The sequence below is a fragment of the Sardina pilchardus genome, chromosome 9 (genome assembly GCF_963854185.1).
Source record: "Sardina pilchardus chromosome 9, fSarPil1.1, whole genome shotgun sequence".
NCBI classification, from domain to species: domain Eukaryota; kingdom Metazoa; phylum Chordata; class Actinopteri; order Clupeiformes; family Clupeidae; genus Sardina; species Sardina pilchardus.
This window is the reverse complement of record NC_085002.1, coordinates 16401525-16423730: the sequence shown is the minus strand read 5'-3', so window position 1 is coordinate 16423730 and position 22206 is coordinate 16401525. Positions and strand designations below refer to the sequence as shown.

The window sequence follows — 22206 nt, the reverse complement described above, 5'->3', positions numbered from 1 at the left end:
ACACAGCTCCTATGCACAGCCTTCTAGATGTCAGGTGTTGGTTATGTGCAGTCGCTAGTGAAATCCAAAAAAGTGTAAAACCACCGCACACTGGTCGACGTGGTTGCTGATTTCTTATTTTATTTTAGCGAACGCCCACCTGTGTGTTTAATTAACCTGCACTGCACACCACCATCCCAAAGCTGGTCAGTAGCACCACCAGGCCTCCAGGTTAGGTGACCCGCACGAGGGGAAGGGCCTTCAGGGACAGGCACGGCTGGAATGTTCTCTCCCCTACAAAAACGCCTCAGATCTACACCAACTTTTCCTGCTGCCTGTTTCCTGTCCCGGGCTTTCTTTTTTGTGGATCTATTTTCTGATGTGATAAAGAGTGGGCGTCACCAGCCTCCCCTGCTTCTCTCCTCCACGTGGACGCAGACGCAGCTACAGAGGGAGGGTTGCATGCAGCGTGGGAGGAAAAACAAAACAAAAAAGAGTTGCATTGCTGGCACAGAGGCTTTATGAAAAACAGCGTTTGGGTGCCTAGAGTCTACGTCGGCAGGCTTTCTTCTGAACTTTTGCCACGACGTTGTGAACAAGGCCACTCTCACTTGTGACCACATTATAAACAGCAGTAGTGAGGGGGGGGGGGGATAGAGAGGGAGGGAGGGATGGAAAAACAAAGCAGACATTTTAAGTAGAAGTAACTTTTTAAGCTCTGCTAATGACCCGTTATAAGGGTGGAGCATGCTGTGTGTGTGTGTGTGTGTGTGTGTGTGTGTGTGTGTGTGTGTGTGTGTGTGTGGTTGGGGTGGGATTATAAGGGGGTCTTCTGCTGCATCTAATATGTTTCACATTTCTTTCCTTATTCCCACATCTCTTTCTCTTCTTTTCCCTCTTCTCTCCCTCTCTCTGTCTTTTTCACTCTCTCTCTCTCTCTCTCTCCTTTTTGCCTTGATGTGCTGTAAACAAGCTTAAAAGAGCCCAGCTGTGTGGCGTTATTGTTGGTGTCAGTAGGAAGTGCTGATAGCTTTTGCAGCTGAACAAAAGCTGGATGAGTGAGCTGAGGGGGCTCCAGACTCACTGGCTCCAGCCTAGATTCTCTCCCACAAGCCTTGCCTCCATTGTTCTGCCCCCCGACCCCGCTGCCTCCTCCCCTGCCCTCCCTAAACTCTGTCAGCTGCGACCCTGCTGGACGCTAGCCGCCTGCAGCAGCACTGCTAGGCTCAAGTGGCTGCCAATGCAATGGGCTAGTCTGCTTTTTAGGGATAGCCGGCACTTTACAATGATGCATTGTGCACACTAAGTCTGAAAAAAGTATTTTGAATGTGTGCATTAATTCAGGACACAAATCCTTACATTGGTGCATTACTGTATGCTATAAACTGATTTTCATCTTTAATGCTTTTTTTCTATTATTATTATTATTATTATTATTATTATAATTATTATTATTATTATGTGAGTAAATAAATTAGGCTAAATAAAGATGTAACTATATTTGCAAACTTGTAGGCTATTCCATGGGGAGAGCACACTTTGCAATATAACTTGTTTTTTTTAAATATCAAAACCGCTGCGTAAAAATGTATACAGTGTTACGGAATGTAACCAAAACCAAATCCTTAGAGCCTCTGGAACGCAGGGAGTAAAAAAAAGTTTCTGAGGAACTGGCATATGAAGTCTACATCCACTCCCCTTCTTTCCGGAGGGAAACTGTCTTTTTCCCCTCTCTATGAAAAGAATCTGCTAAAGCAAAGTGGCGACAATGGTCGTTTGCAGGTGCGCGCCTCGGTAATCTCATCAGAGGGAGTAAAGTGATAAATGAATAATGATCACGGCGGTCGGTTTGTTCTCAGGGTCCGCGCTGTGCAGGTGAGCGGGGGGAGCCCAGCCTGTTGTTTGTAGTTGCTATGGGGACCGCCCGCGCGGCGCCAGGCTGACAGGCGTCAGGGCAGGGATGAATGGGTGACGTCACGGGGCTGGCGCCTGACAGTCTGCTAGGGCTTGTTTGGACAATCTGGGGAAGATTCAGAGCAGCGCTATGCAATATCAGCGTGTGTGCACTCAAGGCGAAACACACACACGGAGACCATGTGAAAGAATTTCGTGAGACCACAGGGACTCCCTTCTTTACCAACAGAAAAAGTACTTAAAGCAACAGAAAGAAAGCATGTCTATTTTACTTTTTCTTGAACGAAAGTTACAGGCTAGACAGACCCAAATGTTAGGCTTACATTATGAATGCATATAAATGTTGTTGTTGTTATTGTAGCGTTTAAGAAATATTAACGGCTTAATTATAAAATAACCTAATTAATAGGCCTATCTAATAGTAGCCTAAACACATCTAGCTCAATTAGGATAATGACTTTAGAAATAAGCAATAATTAACCTAGCTTTGGCTACTATTTATTTAAGCAAATTATTAAATTATTCATTCAATTAATATATTAAAGATTAGCACAAACAACAGTGTTGAAAATAATGAGCAAAACTGTGGAACGAGTGATCAACCAATGCTGTTTTCTTCTCAGAAAACAATTTCTTACATTTCATGGTAGTAATGCAGGATAACCAATTCAAAGGCAATAATAGCTACCTATTCATCCTTATTAGTGGACCTCCCACCCCCGACCCCCGGGCACCCTCTACACCTGCAGAGTCCCCAAGCTATGGACAGCTGGATTTCCACACATCACCAGTAAAAGACACACATTTGTTTCCATTTGTAACACCATCCCCCTACAGATTATAAATTCGATAACCCGTTCCTTTCGCCTATTGGTGGAGAATGTGACTGCAGGCGGTCCCTCCGCCTGCAATGGACTCCTCCTATTGGACAGAAAGTGCAAACACGAGTTGCATTGTCACGCCTCAATGTCCCGGCGCTGAATATATACTGGATGTGCGCATGGTGGTAGACTACAGAGCTGTCAATACAGCGTTTCTAAGAACTGTTCCTACGGATTAAAATCGCGACCGAACTGGTTGATCACCCATCTCTGAACTTGGTCATCACCAAAACTACTACAGCCAAAATGAAAGTTGTTGGACCTACCTGCGCGCTGAAGAGCAAGGTTGTCGGCGAGGACGTTGTGCGTTGCTTGGCCGACCAGAGCCTCGCCATATGCAAGATCCCGCTGTTGGACGAACAGATGTCCGCCTTTCTGCAAGACATGAACAACTGCTACAACAAGTTGAAGGAACTCGTACCGACGCTGCCTCCCAACAAGAAGGCCAGCAAGGTGGAGATCCTACAGCATGTCATTGACTACATCTGGGACCTGCAGATCGAGTTGGACGAGCCAGGCAAGAGCCGCCAGGCGGGCATGCCACGCACACCCCTGACCACCCTCAACGCGGAACTTGCCAGCATCTCTGTTGAGGTGAATATTAGCCCACAATCTAGTGCAAGACGAGCTGCAAAGCTCTTGTTAGTTGGTTATTTAAATCAGTGAATTGTAAATGATGGCTGTGTAGCTATTTGACTAGCCTGTTGGTGTCATGCTGTTAGAAATGGCAGACCTAGGCTACATTACACTATGATGGGACTTGTCACTGACCTGTTTACCTTTATTCTTTTTGCAGAATGGATGCTCGGATGACAGAATCATGTGCCGTTAGAAGTCGACGCTACCGTTCCAACACCCAGCAGTACAAGCTTTGGGGCAAAACTGAACAAGGATGCAGAGAGTGATGATGCTTGATCACTTCGAACAACCTTGAACTGATTAGGGAAATCCACAGATTCCCGCGATAGAATAAAAGACTGTATTGCCTGTGACCCAGGAACGATCAGAGGACCAAGTTGATGCGGCCCGAGAGTCTACAGAAGCCTGAGCAGCCTACAGGGAACAAATCAATAGATTGCTGTGCACGGCCGTGGGATCCATGGCCCCACAGCACGTCTGTCTCCCAGCTCTCCTCCTTCTATTGGGCCCAGAGTAGTAGTTACTCGTTGTAGCTTATACACGTCAAAATTGTTAGTAGGCCTACGTTATTTTGTTGATAAGGTCAATTTCTCAGATTACTGAGTGAAAATGTGTATTGTATATTACAATGACATAAAATGTGAACGTCATATTGTGTTTTCTACAATGTATCTGAAATGTGTTTTTATTAAAACAAAATTATTGTCATCCTTGAATCCTGAATTCTTTTGTATAGCCTACCCTTGGCTATATAGCCTATGTGTTTTGGAATATCTAAAGAGGCGAAAGTTGGGATCTCCCACAATGCTAGAGCTTTGCACAGCTAGTCCTGGTAGTCCATAACAAGCTTATTAAATTGACATTAGGCTTAGGCCTACAGAAAGAATACCCTTAGGCATGTTGATACTAAAATATTAACTTGGTATCATTTACTCACCAACTTACAGTCCATCTGATTGGCAGTTAACATACCATTGACAGTCAACAGTGCTTAATGGCACACCGGGAGTAGATAATCATCAACAGGCTTTTCAATTGGTATATTATTGTAGGCTACGTTAAGCCCTATAACCTCTAATCCTAGGTGGGAAATGGGGCTGTAGCCATTTCTCATTTTGTGTAGGCCTAATGGGGGGAAACAAAATAATTAAGTAATTATATAAATATTAAATATAAATGAATAAACTATAGGCCACAATCAAACATAATCAATCATAACGGTATAGCCCTTGTGGACTGGACCCTCTATCAAGTCTTCCTATAGACAAGTTGTGTTTTTATCCCGGGAGCGCAGGAGTTAACCCGGCCCCAGCGTAAGTAAAGGCAGTCTGTTGTAAGATTTATTCTCTCTCCCTAGTGCAATGTTTTCCCTATTTCCCTGCGGTGCGGTTCTCGCAGCTGCAGCCCTCGCACAGTGAGGCACGGCCAGTGTGTGATTGTGTTTGTGTGATAGCTTTGTGCCAAGGGCAGGGAAGGGCGCCGGGGCCCAGACTGAGCGGCGCCGCGGCACACCTGGGGAAGTTCAGGTTAAATAGCTGCACATTCCTCGGCACACAGCTGATTGAAACATTAACAAACAGTAATCCGCAAGCCAGGCTGCAGATGGGCTGGGAACGCAGCCAAGAGAGTCTCTCTCTCTCTCTCTCTCTCTCTCTCTCTCTCTCTCTCTCTCTCTGCGTGTAACAGTCCCACATACTACAACCTTGTGTTAAATAAAAACTTTTTCCTGCATTTATATTGAGAGCCACCGGTTTGCCTCCAAATACAAGCCCATGTTGTCCACTTCATTATAAATAGGGTCTGTGTCTTTTTCGATGGAAACCAAAATATAAAAAATGTATGGACAATTTTCTGTTACAGACAAATATCTCAACATGTGTTTATTTTGACTGTCAAGTTTATCTTTCCACTTAGACCTACTTTAAAAACAAAAATCAGGCACATGAATCCGACAGCTGATCCTTGCCAAGACCACATTCGCTCGCGCCATATTGTTTCATAGGCTATAGGCATAATATTAAACAACAATTCTCCATGCAGATAATTTGAAAAATAGAATTAGGCTAATAGAAATAATATATAAACAACTTTCTAGGCTTGTCATCCTATGAAGTAGCCTAAGCCGTGTTTTATACATAGCCTACATGCCGAGAATTGATTGTCCGCAAAGACCACATATCCTAAATATTACCATAAAAACATAATTCCAGTGCAAGTCTACGGTAATGAATATAGACCAGCTAAGTTTACAACCTATTGTCAATCTCTTCCATATAGGCTAGCTCCCCCTAGCGGAGGTTTTTAGATCTTTAATGGCTAACCTACTCTCAGCTTCGAAACCTAAAAAGCTCATTAGGCTATTGTGTTTTTACGACACTCTCACAAAACAGGATGTAATGCATATACATTTATGTACCCACATCACTTAAGTAGCCTATTCCTATGTGCGAATATATGGAAATTCAATTCTTAATGTTTTAACAGAGCTTTCGATCTGTATCTGTGGGCTTGGCTATGGATTTATAAACACGACCGCGACCTCTGGTGGTGGTGAAGGGCACTGACTGTGAACAGCCACTGTGTACTGCCCTAGACACAACACAATAATATTGATAATGTACAATAATTCTGCTGCAACAGATATGTGCAACTAAATAAATAGGCGTACTCGATGTTAAATCTATCATTATAGGGCTAACAATGTACTGTACTTTCAATCGTGGTCCTTTCATGGAGGTGTCAACGTCCTTGTTATTGACCAGTTTCATGGAAACTCATGGCAGGTTGACAGCACAAATACGACTTAACAACCTGCACTGTGCAAGGTGTGGATGTTGGACTCATTTAATCACTTCTGATAGTCCTAATCTCAGCATTGGCTCCAATGCATTTTGAATATGCATCCACCAACTTTAAGCAGTAAATAAAAATTGCCTTATTACATGCGTGCATATTGTTCAGTGTGGGTTCAGAACAGTGCAAAGAAGAGACACTACTAACAACGCTTAAATAGAAATTTGTATTTACATCAATATGAACATCAAGAGACAGAAAAAAGGGCATTGTAATTCATATCATGTAAAATGACAGCATATTTTCTCATCATATCTACTTAAGTTAATGAACACTTCCTTTCCAGAATGACGGTAAAAACGGTAGAGAAAGTGTGTGATCCAGATTCCTCATTGTAAAATATACTTCATCATACTCATTCAAGCCATTAAGATAAAGACACAAAACAATGTTTCCTGATAGAAGAAAAGAAGTAAAACAAAAAGATCTGAGTAAAATAACTGATATGTTTGAAGAGTTTTCACCCCCAACTCTCTCCTCATGCTCTGCTGAGCTTGTAAAATGGTTCAAAATCTCAGCGTTTACCATTTTAAGATGTCCCATTCCAACCACACTCTGCTCATAGATGAGCCACTGGCCACACAGATACACAAGTGTATACAAACCATATATGGTACAAAATCATAAAATGAAAGCAATATATTCATCTGATGAGTACCCAAACACTCATACACACAAGCACCTAGGTACAAATTACAGTCAATGTCATAAGTTTTTCAAAGCATTGAAAAAATATCTTTGGATTGCGCATGGTTTTCTTGCAGGTAGATTTCTTACAAAGACTCATCAGCAAAAAAAAAGAAAGAAAGAAAAGAAAAAATATACAGCTATATTTCAGTTTTTGAGGAAGAGCTACGGAGAATGAGGATGATGGTGTGTGTGACGGGGGGAAAAAAAGAGTCAGAAAAAATCTCAATCTTTCAGCTTATATGGGGTAGTCTTCTGTATTGGTTATATTGGTACTGTAACTGAAAGAAAATGCAACTTCCCAGTTGACCACATAAACACATAAATGGCTCTGAACTGCAGAGAAAGAGAAAGAGAGAGAGAGAGAGAGAGAGAGAGAGAGAGAGAGAGACACAGAGAGAGGGAGGGAGAGAGAGAGAGACGAAGACTGTGTCTGGCCTTGTGTCCATCTAGCACTGTGGTGGTCCTATGAGGGCTGGTAAGGAGGAGGAGGAGGAGGAGGAGGAGGAGGAGGAGTAAGGGGGTCTGGAGCCACAGACATGTATGAGTTCACAAGTAGACGTTTATCAGAACCATGACCAGAGCGACCAAAACTGGCTGACAACTCAAAGCATGGGTGTTGTCCCAGAAGCTACACAAACCTGCAGCACCATAGAGATCACACACACACACACACACACACACACACACACACACACACACACACACACACACACACACACACACACACACACACACACACACACACACACACACACACACACACACACACACACACACACACACACACACACACACACACACACACACACACACACACACACACACACACACACACACACACACACACACACACACACACACACACACACACACCCCTTTCATATAGTGGGAAACTGGCCTCCATCAGATCTCTCCCAAGAGTTCCCCATCTTAAAAAATCTCCTTAACATGAGGTCGTCATATAGCTATCCTCAGTGTAGGAAGAGTGAACACACTTAAATGTACATGAAAGAAAAGTGCCTTATCTAAAAAACACATGGCTGTGACCACAATGAGAATGAGCATATAGTGGGAGAAGACAGCATTTGACCCCTCCCCCCTTCCAAATAAGAATGAAAATAGAACTCCAAATCAATACAGCATCGGCCTAAAAAAACAGGGTGGAGGGAGAGGTTTTGAAAGAGCCCTATAATCTGTGAAAAAAAAATCTGAAAAAGAAAAGAGAGAACAAAATAATAACATTGTGTATGATACATTTGTAGCATATTTACAATTCTTACTTAGGAGGAGAGAGATGACAAACATTTGATGTCTAATACTGCAGTACCTTTCTGCCTTGAGTCCATGATGCTTCGCTTACAGTTTCAGTCAGAAACTCAGAGACAGGATTTTTATTGCTTGCATCTGCATAATATTGAGTTACCTGTGCTTACAGCTCCCAATGGTTCATTTAAAATGAGGCTCAACAGAGAGAAAGAGAAAGAGAAAGAGAAAGAGAAAGAGAAAGAGAAAGAGAAAGAGAAAGAGAAAGAGAGAGAGAGCTGGAGAGTGAGAGATGTATGTCTTAAAAACCTGGTGCTACACACACACCAAATCGTCCTGTAAGGCTAGGAAAAAAAAAAACAAGGACTAAGAAATATTGCAACAATTCTTTTACAAACCAGCCTTGCGGTAAATGTCCGATAAAGTGCAACCATAGCCAGTTGTACCATGCCCCATGCCCCATGACCCATGCCCCATCCAGAGCGAAAGATGACCACCACCCCGCAGTCACTTTACAGAACACTGCATGTCAATCTGTGAGCTTTTGCAGCACATCGGAGTCCAGCAGTCCTCTGATTGGGGAAACACTCCTGCCCATGAGTAAAGCACACACACACACACCCCCCTTACCCACACAAACACATGCATGTGTGTGTGTGCATGTGCGCGCGGGCACGCGTGTGTTCATGGTACTGTTTCTCACATAGAACTGTGATGAAAAGAGTTGCGGAGGCTTCCCTCGAAAGGCTGGTCATGAGACAGACCCAGAGCTTGGCCCACGAGGCAGCGGTGGCCTTCAGAGGGGATGGGCACTGCCCCTCTGCCCAGGCCTGGCCTGGCGTGACGGTGGGGGGGGGGGGGGGGGGGGGTGGTGGAGGCGCCCTGCTGCTGGCCATCACAACTTCAGCAATATTTCTGTAAGAGGGGAGACGAGATGCAGGGGTCAGGAAAAAAGCACCAGAGAGCAACTAGAACCTGCCCAAAACTACATCTACAAACATTTGATAGAAAAACTTTTATTCGGCTTATGCCATTTTGATCTGTAAAAATGTCAACATGCAGCCATGCCTATATTCCGCTTACTTCACATTAATTGTAGGCTAATATATCATAACATAATATTCAGCATTCATTATTGAATGCTGAACTAGAATGATGTTTGCCCCCCCTCAATCATCCTATTTTAAAGCCGGCATAACTGTGGGCTACTGGTTTTCTACAGGCGTGGCATTTTTGAACAGGCACTGCACTAGTGTCAGCAAATGCACGTGGTGTCTTGTCTCCCTACCTGGTCAGGGCCCATAGGCATGCGTCCCATGCCCATGGAGTTCATCCCCATCTGGCCCGGCATCTGACCCATCGGGCCCATCTGCGGCGGGCCGCCTGCTCCGCTGGCTTGGCCCTGCATGGCTCCGTTCATCATCATGCCTCCGTACTGCCCCCCGGTGTCGGGCTGCTGGAACTGCTGCTGTTGAGGGTATGAGCTAAAAGCAGAGAGGAGAGGGAATGGTCAGTCAATGTTGCTTCATCAGTGAGGAGTCACTACAATGCTATGTTCACATCGGTGAAACCCACAGAGCTCATTCTTGCTAAAAATATATATTCTTTGAAAAAATAAAAAACACACACACTGAAGTGTGTACGGTAATGCAAAAAGATATACATTGTCCCCCATGTACAATGTAAGAGTACAAAGTAATGCTTTCAAACAATGTTAGACAATAGCAATACACAGACAATTTCATCTTAAAATGTTGTGCACATAGCAATAACAATATATTCTCATATTACAACACACACACAGGTTGCTGAGTTTGACTTACTTGTTCATGGGCATGCCTCCCTGTCCCCAGCCCTTCATGTCAGCTGACTGGTACATGCCGCCCTGTGGGTGCTGTTGCATCATGGGATTCTGAGGTCCTCCCATGCGTGCTGACATCATAGCGTTGGGAGAGCTGCCAGCAGTGCCTGCAAACGAGGGGTCACCCTGCTGGTTCATTCCTGCACAGAGAGGTCAAACAAGACACTGTGTCAGTCTAAAGAAGAAACAAGCACAGGACTGAGTGATGCTGAATAAAGGCTATATGGAGGACTCGTGCAGGAAAGGACAGAGAGAGAAAGTAGAGAGATAGAAAGATGGGAAGAGTCCAAGTGGTATAGAATGCATAGAATGTGAAAAGAGCATTTAGATCAATCCAAATCAGAACTGTTTCAAAAGAGTTACTAACATATCCTGAATGGAGAGTCCTTAAAGGTACTGTCAAGTTCTCCACTGATCTCATTTTAAGTTCATTAAAGAACCGTAAGGGCTTTGTGTGCCTACAGCACATCTTGAATGTACCACTGTGCGGGCTGGCGCCTTGCATGGCAGTGTCTGGTGTCCGTGTATTAATGTGTGGCTGAGTGTGAGGCATTGCTCTGTATAGTGCTCCGAGTGCTCGTGGGAGTATAACAGCGCTATATGGATGCAGTCTGTTTGCCATTCACAAAGAGGATCTGAGGCTCTCCGGGGGAAAACTGGGAGAATGCAAAAGATGTACGGCCAGCTCCTCACCGTAGTTCCCTCCGTAGGGGAAGGGCTGCTGGCCAGGCTGGCTCATGGGGGGGCCAGCCATGGGGTTGTCCATGCCGGCGGGGGCAGTGACGTTGGGCGGCGGGCTGAAGCCTGCGGCCGGTCCTCCCTGCTGCTGTTGCTGCTGCTGCTGCTGCTGTTGCTGCTGTTGCTGCATGATCATCATCATCCTCTGCCTGCGCATCTGGAGAGTGACCATCTCCCGATTGCGCTGGGCCATCATCTGAGCGTTCAGGAAGCCAGGCTGATGGGGAGACGAAGGGGAGGGAGGGAGGGAGGGAGGGAGAGATCAGAGTTACTTTGCTACTATATCTATTTAAATCAGACATGAATTGGTAAAAGCCTGTGAGTGTATTAAAGAGTGAGTGTGAGTGTGAGTGTATAAAAGAGTGAGTGTGAGCCTGAGTGCAAGCGTGAGTCTCTTACCTGTCCTCCCATTGCTGGCTGCATGCCCGGCCTCAGCGCGGGGTTGGCCCCAGGGCCTCCCTCCATCTTCATGGCCATGGCCTGTCTGCTCTGGTTCATGAACTGGGGCAGAGAGGAGGGCACAGCATCAGCATCGCACAAATCATCTCCATGCCGACAGAGATGCATTCAGAACACTACTTTATCTGGCCCTAGGCAACCCATTCAGCCTGCTTGTTCTATCTTTTATGTATACAGGCCGGCAGCATGTCAATTCACACAAAAAAATTAGTTCTCTGTGTTGAGTAACAGCACGCAGTTCCATGAGTGTAGAGCTGTATTGCATGTGTGTGTAGGTGTGTGTGTGCACGGCACGTGCGTGTGTTTGTGTATATATATATATATATATGTAAGGGATAATGTATAGAACGCCGGTCATTATCGGAAAATAATTCCCGACAGGATGAACTGAACCCCGACGCGCAGCGGAGGGGTCTTGCTTCGTCCTGAAGGGAATTATTTTCAGATAATGACCGGCGTTCTATACATTATCGCGCTTATTATACGGCAACTTGCCAAAACGAGAAAAGAAACTTATCTCAATGTGTCTTTAGCAATGACTTGGCTACCGTTTCGTGGCTTCCGCAACAACTACGCGGAGTGAACCCGTTGCCATTGGCAGCGGTCATTATACCTTCGGAGCGGTCATTATGCAAAAATAACGGACCGGTAGAACGTTGAGAGGCCCATTCAAAGTGAATGGGAGCTCCCTCAACATTCTAGAGAGCCGTATAATAAATAAATATAGTTCATACCTGCTGTCCCTGTAGCCTCTGCTGCAGCTGCATGCGGAGCGGCTTGGTGGCGCTCATCATGCGCGGGTGCATCATGTTGGCGCGCGGGCCCATGCCAGGGCCCATGCCAGGGAAGCCTCCCTGCTGGCCCATCTGGTTCATCATGGGGTTGAAGCCCGCGCCAGACTGGCCTGGCATGGGACCACCGGGACCGCCAGGACCACTGGGGCCACCGCCGGGCCCGTAGCCGGCCTGCATGGGCCCCATGCCGCCGGAGGGAGGCCCCGGGTAGCCCTGGCTGTACATGGGCTTGGCCTCCATCCCCATGGGGGGCTCTGGGCCGGAGAAGGACTCGGGCGGATGGGCCGAGTGGGACGGGTGGGACGGGTGGGACGGGTGTGACGGGTGGGGCTGGCGCTGCTGGGGCTGCTGCTGATCTCCGTGACCCTGTGAGGGAAGAGGAAGAGGAGTTACATCGTGAGGAACTACAGTGATTTTACAAGGGGCCACAGTCTGCTGGGGGGTCAAATTGGGGGCAGATACAGCCAAAGCACTCCCTGAACACTGCAATGGATAGGGACACCGAGAAAGCAACCGGATCCCCCTGAGCGACCAACATTCTCTTACCTGGCTGACGAGGTCGGGGATGCCTAGCGCGCGGTCGATCTCCTCGAGTGCGATGACATCGGTGTTTTTGAGCAACGAGTCAAGCTGGTCCAGGAGGGCGCGCTCGTCGTTCTGACCCTGGCTGGTGGAAGGGGGGACCAGCAGCTCGTCCAGGGGATTACCAAACTGTTGCCTGGACACCACACAAGGACGCACGCTTTAATCATTAATTCAACGTTCAATTCAATTGATTGTAGTTCCTAATTAAAATCATCTCTGATTCTGCGTGCATCACACATTTACTGTAAGTAGGGCTGTGCAATTAATCAAATTAATCGATTTATCGTGATTATGACTTCCAACAATGATAAACATAACATTACATTCAAAATTCAATTGAAAAATGAAAAAGAAATCACATTTTGAATATGGATGATATCGTGATCTCACTATTGAACAAAATAATCGTGATAACGATTTTTACCATAATCGAGCAGCCCTACATTGAAGAGTTCAAGGCGTACAGGCGGAGGCCCTGGAGCCGATGGGGTGGGCGCTTACCTGCTATTGGCCGGTGGTCTGTCCATGCCCATGCCTCTCTCAGGCCAGGAGGGCGACTGGGACGGATGACCCTGTCCTCTGAAGGTGCTCATGCCCATGTGGACTTCATTAGGACCTGCATAATGCAAACACAAACGACACAACCTCTTACTGCTCTGTTTTTATTTTTATTTTTCATGTTTACTTGTGTTGTCAAATCGTGGCCGATAAAGATTATTCTGGACTCTGACAACAGCAAAGTCAATGGAAGGGACAAATATCTACTACACGCAACTTCTATCAACCTTCACCAATTTGATATCAAAATACTGTTACAGTCCCTTCCACGTATCTGAGAACAGACCCGGTTCTTTACCCATTTCCATGAGCTGCTGTTGTAGTATGGAGCGGGGGGCAGGCAGGCTGTTGGATCGGTTCACCATGGGTCCTCCCATCATCCCTTTAGGGTGGTGCCCCATGCTTGGATGCCCTGCTGGGCCTATGGGACTGGCACTCGACCTCTGCATGCCCCAGTCGCCTGGGCCCATCATGTTGGGCTGCTGCTGGGGCATTCCCATGCCTCTGTTCATGCCACCTGATAGACAGACACACAGAAAAGCACAGCACTCAGTTTTATGTAGACACACATCATATATATTCGACCTGATTTTGAAATCATAAACGTATTAAAAGATAAAGAAAATTGTGAGATCTGAGTAAGAAAGGGACCACCAAGACCCATAAATACTGCATTGCATGTTTAAGAACATTTAGATGCATACTATCTAGCAGTTTTCACCCTCAGTCTAGTTGCAGACAGACTGCAGTTAACGTCGGTGTCCAGCAGAGGGACTCACCCATGCTCAGTGCACTGTCTGCACTCTCCTGCTTGATCAGGCCAGGACAGGGGGCGCTCCTGCGGCCGGTTCCCCCGATGCCGACTGGGGGCTTGCTGTCCACGGACATCGTCCTGTGGAAGGTGCGCTGCGCTGGTACCCCACACACGCCGTCCCTGTCTGCAAGACACACACACACACACACACACACACACACAAAGTGAGACTACATATAAATACCGGCCTATTTCTGTTTTATCAGTCTTCTAACCCTGACAACCCAAGACAAATTTCTGTCATTGTGTGATAAACAATAAAGCTTTCTGAATAATTGAATCCTTGAATATACTCCCGTGCACTTCTGACCCAAATCTTAGAATTAGAGATTAGAGAAATAATTCAAATGAATCAATCTTAATTAAAATTGAAAAACCATCACGTCAATCTGTTAAGGGAAGGACAGATGGGCTATCAGGTAGTTTAAATAACTTCACATGAACCTCCCAAACTGTAGATTATTTTTAGGCCAAGGCCATAGTGTAGAATAGCAATAAAATACCAGTAATTCCAGATCTAGCAACTGGACTGCGAGTGTTTACATGTACTCGGTGGTTACCATGGGCACTGTTGTTAGGTCCGTTGCCCTGCTTGTTGGCTCCCTCTGGTCCATGATCCCTGAACATCGCTCCAGCAGAGTTCCGGAAGCCTCCAAGGATAGACTCCAGGCTGTCCATCTAAGACAGAGAGAAGAGAGTAAAAATGGGTCAATGAATCAATTCTGAACAAACCAGTCAATGTAGCCTCCAGTATGAATACAGTCAATGAAAAGAACTGCCAGTTCACTTCCACTGTTCCACATAAACTCCAATAACTGAAATGTCTACATTTCAATGCAGAAAACACCAATGCATCCAATGATGTACTGCAAACTATATCAAACAATTTACACTTCAAGAACAATTTACACATTTACAAAAAGGAACCAGTAATATACAGTATATATAAATAATGGTCTTTTTTTTTACCTCATCTGGTTGTTCCAGCTTGACTTTGCCCTCCATGCCTGTAGTGTTGGTGGAGATGCCAGCTCCAGGTCCTGATCCTGCTCCTGCTCCTGCGCCCCCTCCACCCTCCAGCTCCTCTGGCTTGGGCTTGCTGTCGGCGGCCCCTGGCCTCTCTTTGGAGTCGTCCTTGTTGAGGAGGTAGTGGAGGAGCGCGTGGGTCTTCTCCTTCTTGGGGCTGTGCTGCTCCTGCTTCACCTCTGCTCCTCCGGCCGCTCCTCCTCCTCCTCCACCTCCTCTCTGGGCCTCAGCTGCCGCCGCCGCTGCTGCTGCTGCAGCCGCCGCCGCGGCAGCCTCCAGAGGGACCTTCCCGGTGGCCTCGGCCGTGATGCGGGCCACGTCGTCCGGGGTGTTGCCGTTCTGCAGCAGCTTGTGGAGGATGCGGTGCTTCTCCTGCAGGGAGTGGGTGGAGTGGTGGCCGGGGCCGCCCAGGCCCGCCGTGGACGAGACGCCCCCGGAGCCCTGGTGAGGGCACTGCATGGCGCCAGCGGCGGTGGACGTCGCCGCCGCCGATGACGAGGAGGAAGAGACGCCAGTCGAAGTCGGGCTGGTCATGCCCGCCGGCTCCTTGGCGTCCATACCCATGGGTGTGGACGCTCGGCCAGACTGAGAGGACTGGGCAGGGCCTCCAGGACCCCCTGGGCCACTCATTCCACCACCACCTCCTCCTCCTCCACCTCCTCCTCCTCCACCTCCCAAACTCAGGTCGTCAGCAGGGGAGGTGAGGAGCTGGAGGAGCTTCTTGTGGTTTGCCTTGTCAGGGACTCTGCGGTTGGGCTCTGCTCCTCCTCCTCCTCCTCCTCCTCCTCCACCACCAGCGCAGCTCTCTTTGCAGGACTGCTGACCCTCGGCCTTCACGGTGCCCTCTGGTGGCGAAGTGTGCTGGTGCGCCGGCTGCTCGGACGCGTTGCCAGAGTGCGCAGCCGCCGCCGGGCTCTTCGAGTCGGAGTGTGGCGGCGCCGGCTTGCCGGGCCCGTTCTGGTTGGGGTTCTGGCTGTTGGGGTTCTGGCCGTGGGGGTGGCCGTGTGGACCGTGGGGCCCGTGGGGGCCGTGAGGTCCGTGGGGTCCGTGGGGGCCACCAGGGTTGCTCATGCTGGGGGACGAGTCGGGCTTGTGGGCCGGCGAGGAGAGCGTGGAGGGCATGGAGGAGGAGCCCACGCCCTCGCTGATGGCCTGCAGGGCGTTCAGAGAGCTGCTGGAGAAGCTGCCGCCCCCAGAGCCTCCGCCGGAGCCACCGCCCACCGACCCCATCGGAGAGTGCAGTCCTGCAGAGAGAGAGAGAGAAAGAGAGAGAGAGAGAGAGAGAGAGAGAGAGGGGGGGGGGGGGGGGGCAGATAACATCAGCTACAGTGGACATCTGTCTGGGTCAAAGTCAGAGTCTGAAAACCTCAGACAAAAGCCTTGACCACAAATTCAGCCACACAGTACATACTAACATGCGCAAAATATACATGTGCAAGAAACAAAATAGAAAAGATTTGTCTTTAGATTTATGCTCCAGTAATGACCCATATGATTTTTTTTTTTTTTTTTTAAAAAGAGGCAGGATCAATTTAATCATTGATGACTTGTGAGGGCCACAGCTGTTCCTGAGACAGACACAGGTAATATGCTGAGGACGATGACCTACCTCCAGGTGAGAAAGGACTGGAGCCCATCTTGGGACTGCCCCGGACCCGTGGGGAGCCCATGATGTTCTGCTGAGCAGCATTCATGCCAGGGCTGCCATGCAAAGGGCTCGTCATGCCCATCCCATAATGGAACGGAGGCTGCTGCATGCCCGGGTGATTCGGGTGATTCGGATGATTCGGATGATTCGGGTGATTCGGATGATTCGGGTGATTCGGGTGACTCGGGTGATTCGGGTGATTCATTTGGTTCATCTGACCCCCTGAATTCATCTGACCCATTGGGTTCATCTGGTTCATCTGATTCATCTGATTCATCTGGCCCATGGGGTTCATAGAATTCATCTGTCCCACCTGATTCATTTGATTCATCTGGTTCATTTGATTCATCTGGTTCATCTGATTCATTTGATTCATCTGGTTCATCTGGCCCATTGAATTCATCTGGCTCATCCGGTTGGCGTACATGGGGCCACCCCTGGGTCCCATGTGCCTCTGCTCATTCATCCCATAGCCTCTTTGGGGACCCATACCCATCGCCCCATTGGGCATCATGTTCATCTGGGCATTCGGGTGGGCATTACCCATGCCCTGCGGCCGCATCACCCCTCCTTGGTTGGGCCGATACCCATTCTGCTCCCTGTGGCGGGAAAATAAAAAGAATCACACAGAATCAGATTAGTGTTTTCAAAATGCCAATGCAAGCCAAGCAGCATGAAGAGGTAGTGCATAAAAAAAGGTGAAATACCAATAACAAAAGCGGGATATGAATATTAAAATCTTCTCTAGTGACAAGTCAGGATCAGTGCAGTGACCACCATTTCAGGCATAACATTTTGAGCTTGACCACTAAGAAGATGAGTTGTGATAACATCATATCTGAATGCTCCTTGTAAATTAAAATCACTGATATTTTGTTTGTTAAAACGTCCTGCTGGAGGCTACATGAAGACGGACAAAAGTAATGCGGCTGATCCACTCAGTCTGCTGACTGGCCGTGGGGCAACTCACCTCTGCAACAGGTGCGTGGAGAGGAAGGTGGGCTGCTCGCTGGTGCCGTGGTTCCGGCAGAGCTCGCTCCGGGTCTGAGCGGTGACGGGCGTGCCGTCCGAGAGCGAGAAGTGGTACGGAGGGGTCTCGGCCCGGCCTTGGAGGAAGGCTGGAGGGACAGGAGAACAAGAGGAACGTACCCAAACATTTAGTACGTCTCAAGCCTTTAAATAATAGGTGGGTTCGATTAAATGTCGCCGTCTTAACGCGACTGCAGACATGATTATTTCTGAGATTCTTATACGCTTTCCACCATGACGTATGCGCAATTCTGGTTTGAAAATGTATCACGTCTGCAGTCCACTTAAGACGGCTACATCAAGTCGAATCCACCTATTGATGCCGTTTGATCTACACAAGGCAGAAAAGCATTAGGGAGAGGGACACCAGTGGACAGGACAGGACAGGATGAAGAGGAGAGCTGCCTCTGCTACAGTCACCAGGCAGAGAGGCATGTTCCATTACTCCTGTCTGCGTTCAGCTCAGTAAAGTCTTTTTATTTCCAAAGGCTATGCAGCTCTTCAACTTGGACAGAACCTTGTCAAACCCCATTCAGATGGTTAATGGCTATATTAGCCTCTGTGTACGATCTGTTTGTTTGTTTTAAGCATTTATTTCTAGTGTCTACTTATCTAATTATCAGCAAGCTGTTTATTTCAGTTCAGTTTTTTTCCATTGCCGTCTGTAATTTTAGCTTGACATTTATATCATGTGCAGTGATTATTACTCTTGCACTGCGAATCACTGTTCAGCATGTGTACTTCCTCCACGGACACTTCAGTGCCACATACTCCTTCAGTTCATAGCGTCAACTCCCTGTAGATTAAGTGAATAGACAGGTTGTGTATTTCCTTGAATTGTATGGAAATCTACTGGATGCCAGCTTCTCATTGAGGATTAATTAACTGTCTGCCTGTCTGTCTGTGACATGGTTTCCAGAGAGATTAATATATGGATATACTTTTGGATACACAACATTATACAGGAAGTGAATGGGTTTTGTTTTTTCTTCTCTCGATTGCGCACCTTCCTGGTAGTGGCGCTTGTACGACCACGGCTGGCCCTCGCTGCGGTGCAGGAACATCTGCATGCAGCGCCGCACCAGGTCCTCCCAGCCTGGACGCATGGTGGAGTGGAGGGAAGCCTGGTCCACAATCTCCACCAGCTTACCTGGAAATCACACACACACACACACACACACACACACACGTTAGTGTCATGGCAAGGAAAAAGGGAGGTAGATAGTTAAACAGCCCTCATGTTCTCAGGTTCTTATCATCAAATCCAGACCCTCTAGTGAAGAGGGCCAGTAATCATCGTAGCCTTGGGTGCTGCTGTAGCCATGGCTACATTTGACGCTGCCTGCTGTCGTCACGACTGACGCCGATGTCCTGATGATGGGGTCATACTCAAGCGCTACCATGGCAACAACTCACCTGACAGCTCGTGACGAGTGATGAAGCGCTCTGTACACTCCACTGCGGTGACCCGTCGAGCAACACAGATCATACACGACTGCAGGTCTGGTTAAAAAAAACACACACACACACACACACACACACACACAAAAGATCAATATATGGAGGCAGCAAACAAGGCAATATATATACATCAAATATCCCTCTACGCTCTTGGGAATAAAGCATTGTGAGTCTCTACAACCTCATTTACAGAGGCTCCAGCTTTGTATGCCTCCAAGAGACTCAAGACAAAAAAATCAGCTTGCACCAAAAAAACATAGTCGATAGACAAGGGAGCACAAAGCCTTGACTGTGACTAAAATGTGTGACTGAGAAAGCATGACAGACTGAATAGCTGGAGCATTGTATCATGGGAGAGTTAAAGCTGACTAAGTGTTGAATGCAATACGAGCATGACAGCGAGGGAAAGAGCATGTGTAGAAGAACGTGTGAGAGCTCCCATGTGCGCGTCACTGAATGCATGCTGAGGTGTATGACGGAGGGAATCCGTGAATGACTAAGTGTGTCCATGTGGAAGATGAGCACTCTGACTCAGAGTGTAGATGCATGACTCAATACCAATTCAATAAAACAGAGTAACACACACACGCACACACACACACACAGCAAGTGAGTAATAGAAACAACTATGTGTGAGGGCAAGCAGGAGAGTGTGTGAAAGCAAGTGTGTGTGTGTGTGTGTGTGTGTGTGTGTGTGTGTGTGTGTGTCCTAGAGCCGTACCTTCCCCTTCCTCCATCATGGCTCGGGGCTGTGTGAGGGCGAAGCACTGCATGGTCTCATAGCGCTGGCCTCCGCTGCCCTCCTCAGACGAGCCCTGGCCAAACTTCACCAGCATGCGACAGTTAAACGTGTGGCTCTTTTGCCGCGAGGCATCCCCTGGACCCCACGACGGACCACTGGGACCTGTGTACACAAAACACACACGCACACACAAATTTAATACAGACTCTTAGCTATGCAATAGCACAACTGTGCAATAACCTACAAAGAGGCAAATATTGAAAATGACATTAGAGCAGAAACCCCCCCAAAAAACAACAATGTGTTGATGAGCAATGTGTTTACTTCAGATATGCTGTCAAAACACAACTATCAAACACATAAAAACAGCAACGATCTTTAAGTGTGTGTGCAGGTTATCATATGTTAAACACCAAAAACCATGTAACTGTGTGTGTGTGTGTGTGTGTGTGTGTGTGTGTGTGTGTGTGTGTGTGTGTGTGTGTGTGTGTGTGTGTGTGTGTGTGTGCATGCATCAGGTCTAGGTGTGTGTGAGTGAGTGTGTGTGTGTGTGTGTGTGTGTGTGCATGCATCAGGTCTAGGTGTGTGTGAGTGAGAGTGTGTGTGTGTGTGTGTGTGTGTGTGCCTCTGCATGTGTATGCATGCATCAGGTCTAGATGGACATGCTGACCGTTGCCCTTGGGCAGGTTCTTGTGCAGCTCCTGACGGTCATCCTCGTGCAGAATGTGGTAGACGCTGGTGTTGATCAGCTCCTCCTGCTTGTACTGCAGGTACTGGGTCACGTTGTCCGACACAAACACGATGCTGCCCTCGCGGTTCACTACAAACAGGAAGCCGTCCAGGGCCTGTTGGAAGGACAAGAGGAGGATTAGAAGGAGAGGCTGAGACAGAAAATGCAAGACACAAAACTAAATCAGAGTGGCTCAGCTTAACACTTAATATTGAAATACTTAATATTGTCAAATATTACCAAAGAATATTCAACATTTTGTCTCAACACACAGTACTCCAGTAAGTCCGTCGACCACTTAAGGGGAAAGGACATTTAACTTAAAGGATAATTTCCCGCGTACGTCAAATGTAATGGAAGCTAATGAAGAACTATTCTACATGGTCATTGTTGGCACTGGAGCTACTTTGCCGCTTCTGCAGATGCCATGTCCATCACGCCTGTCACTTAGGAAACAGAAAACACAGAGAGCTGGGCAATCAGGTGTCCCACATTGACCCTACGGTAACCCCACCGTGACCCGGCACTGACCTGTAAGAGCAGTGGCCCCAGATGGTCCTTATCGATGACGCCTTGCCCCGTGGATGATACATCCGCCTTCTGAACGTCGTCATCCCCACATGAGCTTTTGCCTAACACACACACAAACACACACAAGCATGGTCACACGGAGTGTTTTCATTTACTCACAAACAAGCTCCAGGGATTGCTGCCAGGGCATTGGGTAAGCAATCAACACAAAGCCAAGTCCCCCCCTCTTAAGTAGGACATGAAAGCGCTGCAGTCCGCTGTAAAAATCGTTCCAAAATCCCAGCGTCGGTAAACGTGTGCGTGAACAGCCTCGCCACCAGGGGGCAGCACCCATCTCCCCAAAAAACACTTTTGGGAACAGCGAGCTTATTATGCAAATCCTTGGCTCTCGTGAGGGGATTCATGAGGTCGCACATAGTGCGCACGCTCTTCACCGCTTGACCACAACAGACACGCTGTGGCTCGCTGGAAATCAAAGCCTATTGTAATTTACAAATTATATTCCATTAGGCAGACAGCGCCACCCCGCTGCGGTATTAAAGGTCGGCAATCAGAGACGGTCGGAAATGAAAAGGGAGAGAAGAGGAAAGCCACAGATAGAGAGAGTGACAGATGGAGGGACGGGGGGGAAAAGAGAGCGAAAAAGAGGGTACATATTATTTCACTTCCTGTAGTCATGGCAACCCCTCAACACACAATAACAAGCTGTTCCGCGGGCTGGTGGTGGTGACGGCTGCAGCAACCATAGCCTCTGGGCCACATGCACATACACACACACACAAACATAAATTATACACACACACACACATACACACACACACACACGCACACACACAAATGCTAGCACACTGTTCTCTTTGCAATCCCATACTCTGGTCAAGGCACCACCATATAATTCAGGCGCTGCCAGTGCTTTGCCTGGACTGCTGGACATGTAGCCCAGTTAGCACTGTGCAGACAGTCATGGTTGCCATAACCCAGACAGTCAACTCCCTCAACCCACCCAACACA

At 47.6% G+C, this 22206-nt stretch overlaps 2 protein-coding genes across 2 annotated transcripts in view; one reads left to right on the top strand and one right to left on the bottom strand.

The window, feature by feature from the left end:
* Nucleotides 1-2898: 2898 nt before the first annotated feature.
* LOC134092876 (DNA-binding protein inhibitor ID-1-like) lies at nucleotides 2899-4121 on the top strand. The gene is made up of 2 exons (XM_062546014.1): nucleotides 2899-3368; nucleotides 3571-4121. The coding sequence occupies exons 1-2, from the start codon at nucleotides 3021-3023 to the stop codon at nucleotides 3604-3606; spliced, it is 384 nt and encodes a 127-aa protein (XP_062401998.1). The 5' UTR covers nucleotides 2899-3020; the 3' UTR covers nucleotides 3607-4121.
* A 2296-nt stretch (nucleotides 4122-6417) lies between these two features.
* ncoa3 (nuclear receptor coactivator 3) overlaps nucleotides 6418-22206 on the bottom strand; it is a 40560-nt gene continuing 24771 nt past the window's right edge. Inside the window, exons 6-24 of the mRNA XM_062546012.1 lie at nucleotides 21196-21296; nucleotides 20605-20779; nucleotides 19914-20096; nucleotides 19148-19234; nucleotides 18738-18881; nucleotides 17673-17820; nucleotides 16664-17301; nucleotides 14998-16298; nucleotides 14589-14706; nucleotides 13994-14152; nucleotides 13513-13731; nucleotides 13158-13272; nucleotides 12618-12789; nucleotides 12012-12437; nucleotides 11218-11319; nucleotides 10774-11035; nucleotides 10043-10220; nucleotides 9508-9703; nucleotides 6418-9134 (exon numbers count right to left, since the gene is read on the bottom strand). Of these exons, the coding sequence (XP_062401996.1) occupies nucleotides 9123-9134; nucleotides 9508-9703; nucleotides 10043-10220; nucleotides 10774-11035; nucleotides 11218-11319; nucleotides 12012-12437; nucleotides 12618-12789; nucleotides 13158-13272; nucleotides 13513-13731; nucleotides 13994-14152; nucleotides 14589-14706; nucleotides 14998-16298; nucleotides 16664-17301; nucleotides 17673-17820; nucleotides 18738-18881; nucleotides 19148-19234; nucleotides 19914-20096; nucleotides 20605-20779; nucleotides 21196-21296 (4736 nt within the window). The 3' untranslated portion in view covers nucleotides 6418-9122. The remainder of the gene's footprint in view (nucleotides 9135-9507; nucleotides 9704-10042; nucleotides 10221-10773; nucleotides 11036-11217; nucleotides 11320-12011; nucleotides 12438-12617; nucleotides 12790-13157; nucleotides 13273-13512; nucleotides 13732-13993; nucleotides 14153-14588; nucleotides 14707-14997; nucleotides 16299-16663; nucleotides 17302-17672; nucleotides 17821-18737; nucleotides 18882-19147; nucleotides 19235-19913; nucleotides 20097-20604; nucleotides 20780-21195; nucleotides 21297-22206) is intronic.

What these genes read in the sequence shown, in the direction of transcription:
- LOC134092876 (XM_062546014.1), top strand. Translation starts at nt 3,021, where the DNA reads ATGAAAGTTGTTGGACCTACCTGCGCGCTGAAGAGCAAGGTTGTCGGC. An exon ending in TTGCCAGCATCTCTGTTGAG is followed by an intron (nt 3,369 to 3,570) that starts GTGAATATTAGC and finishes TTCTTTTTGCAG; the next exon opens with AATGGATGCTCGGATGACAG.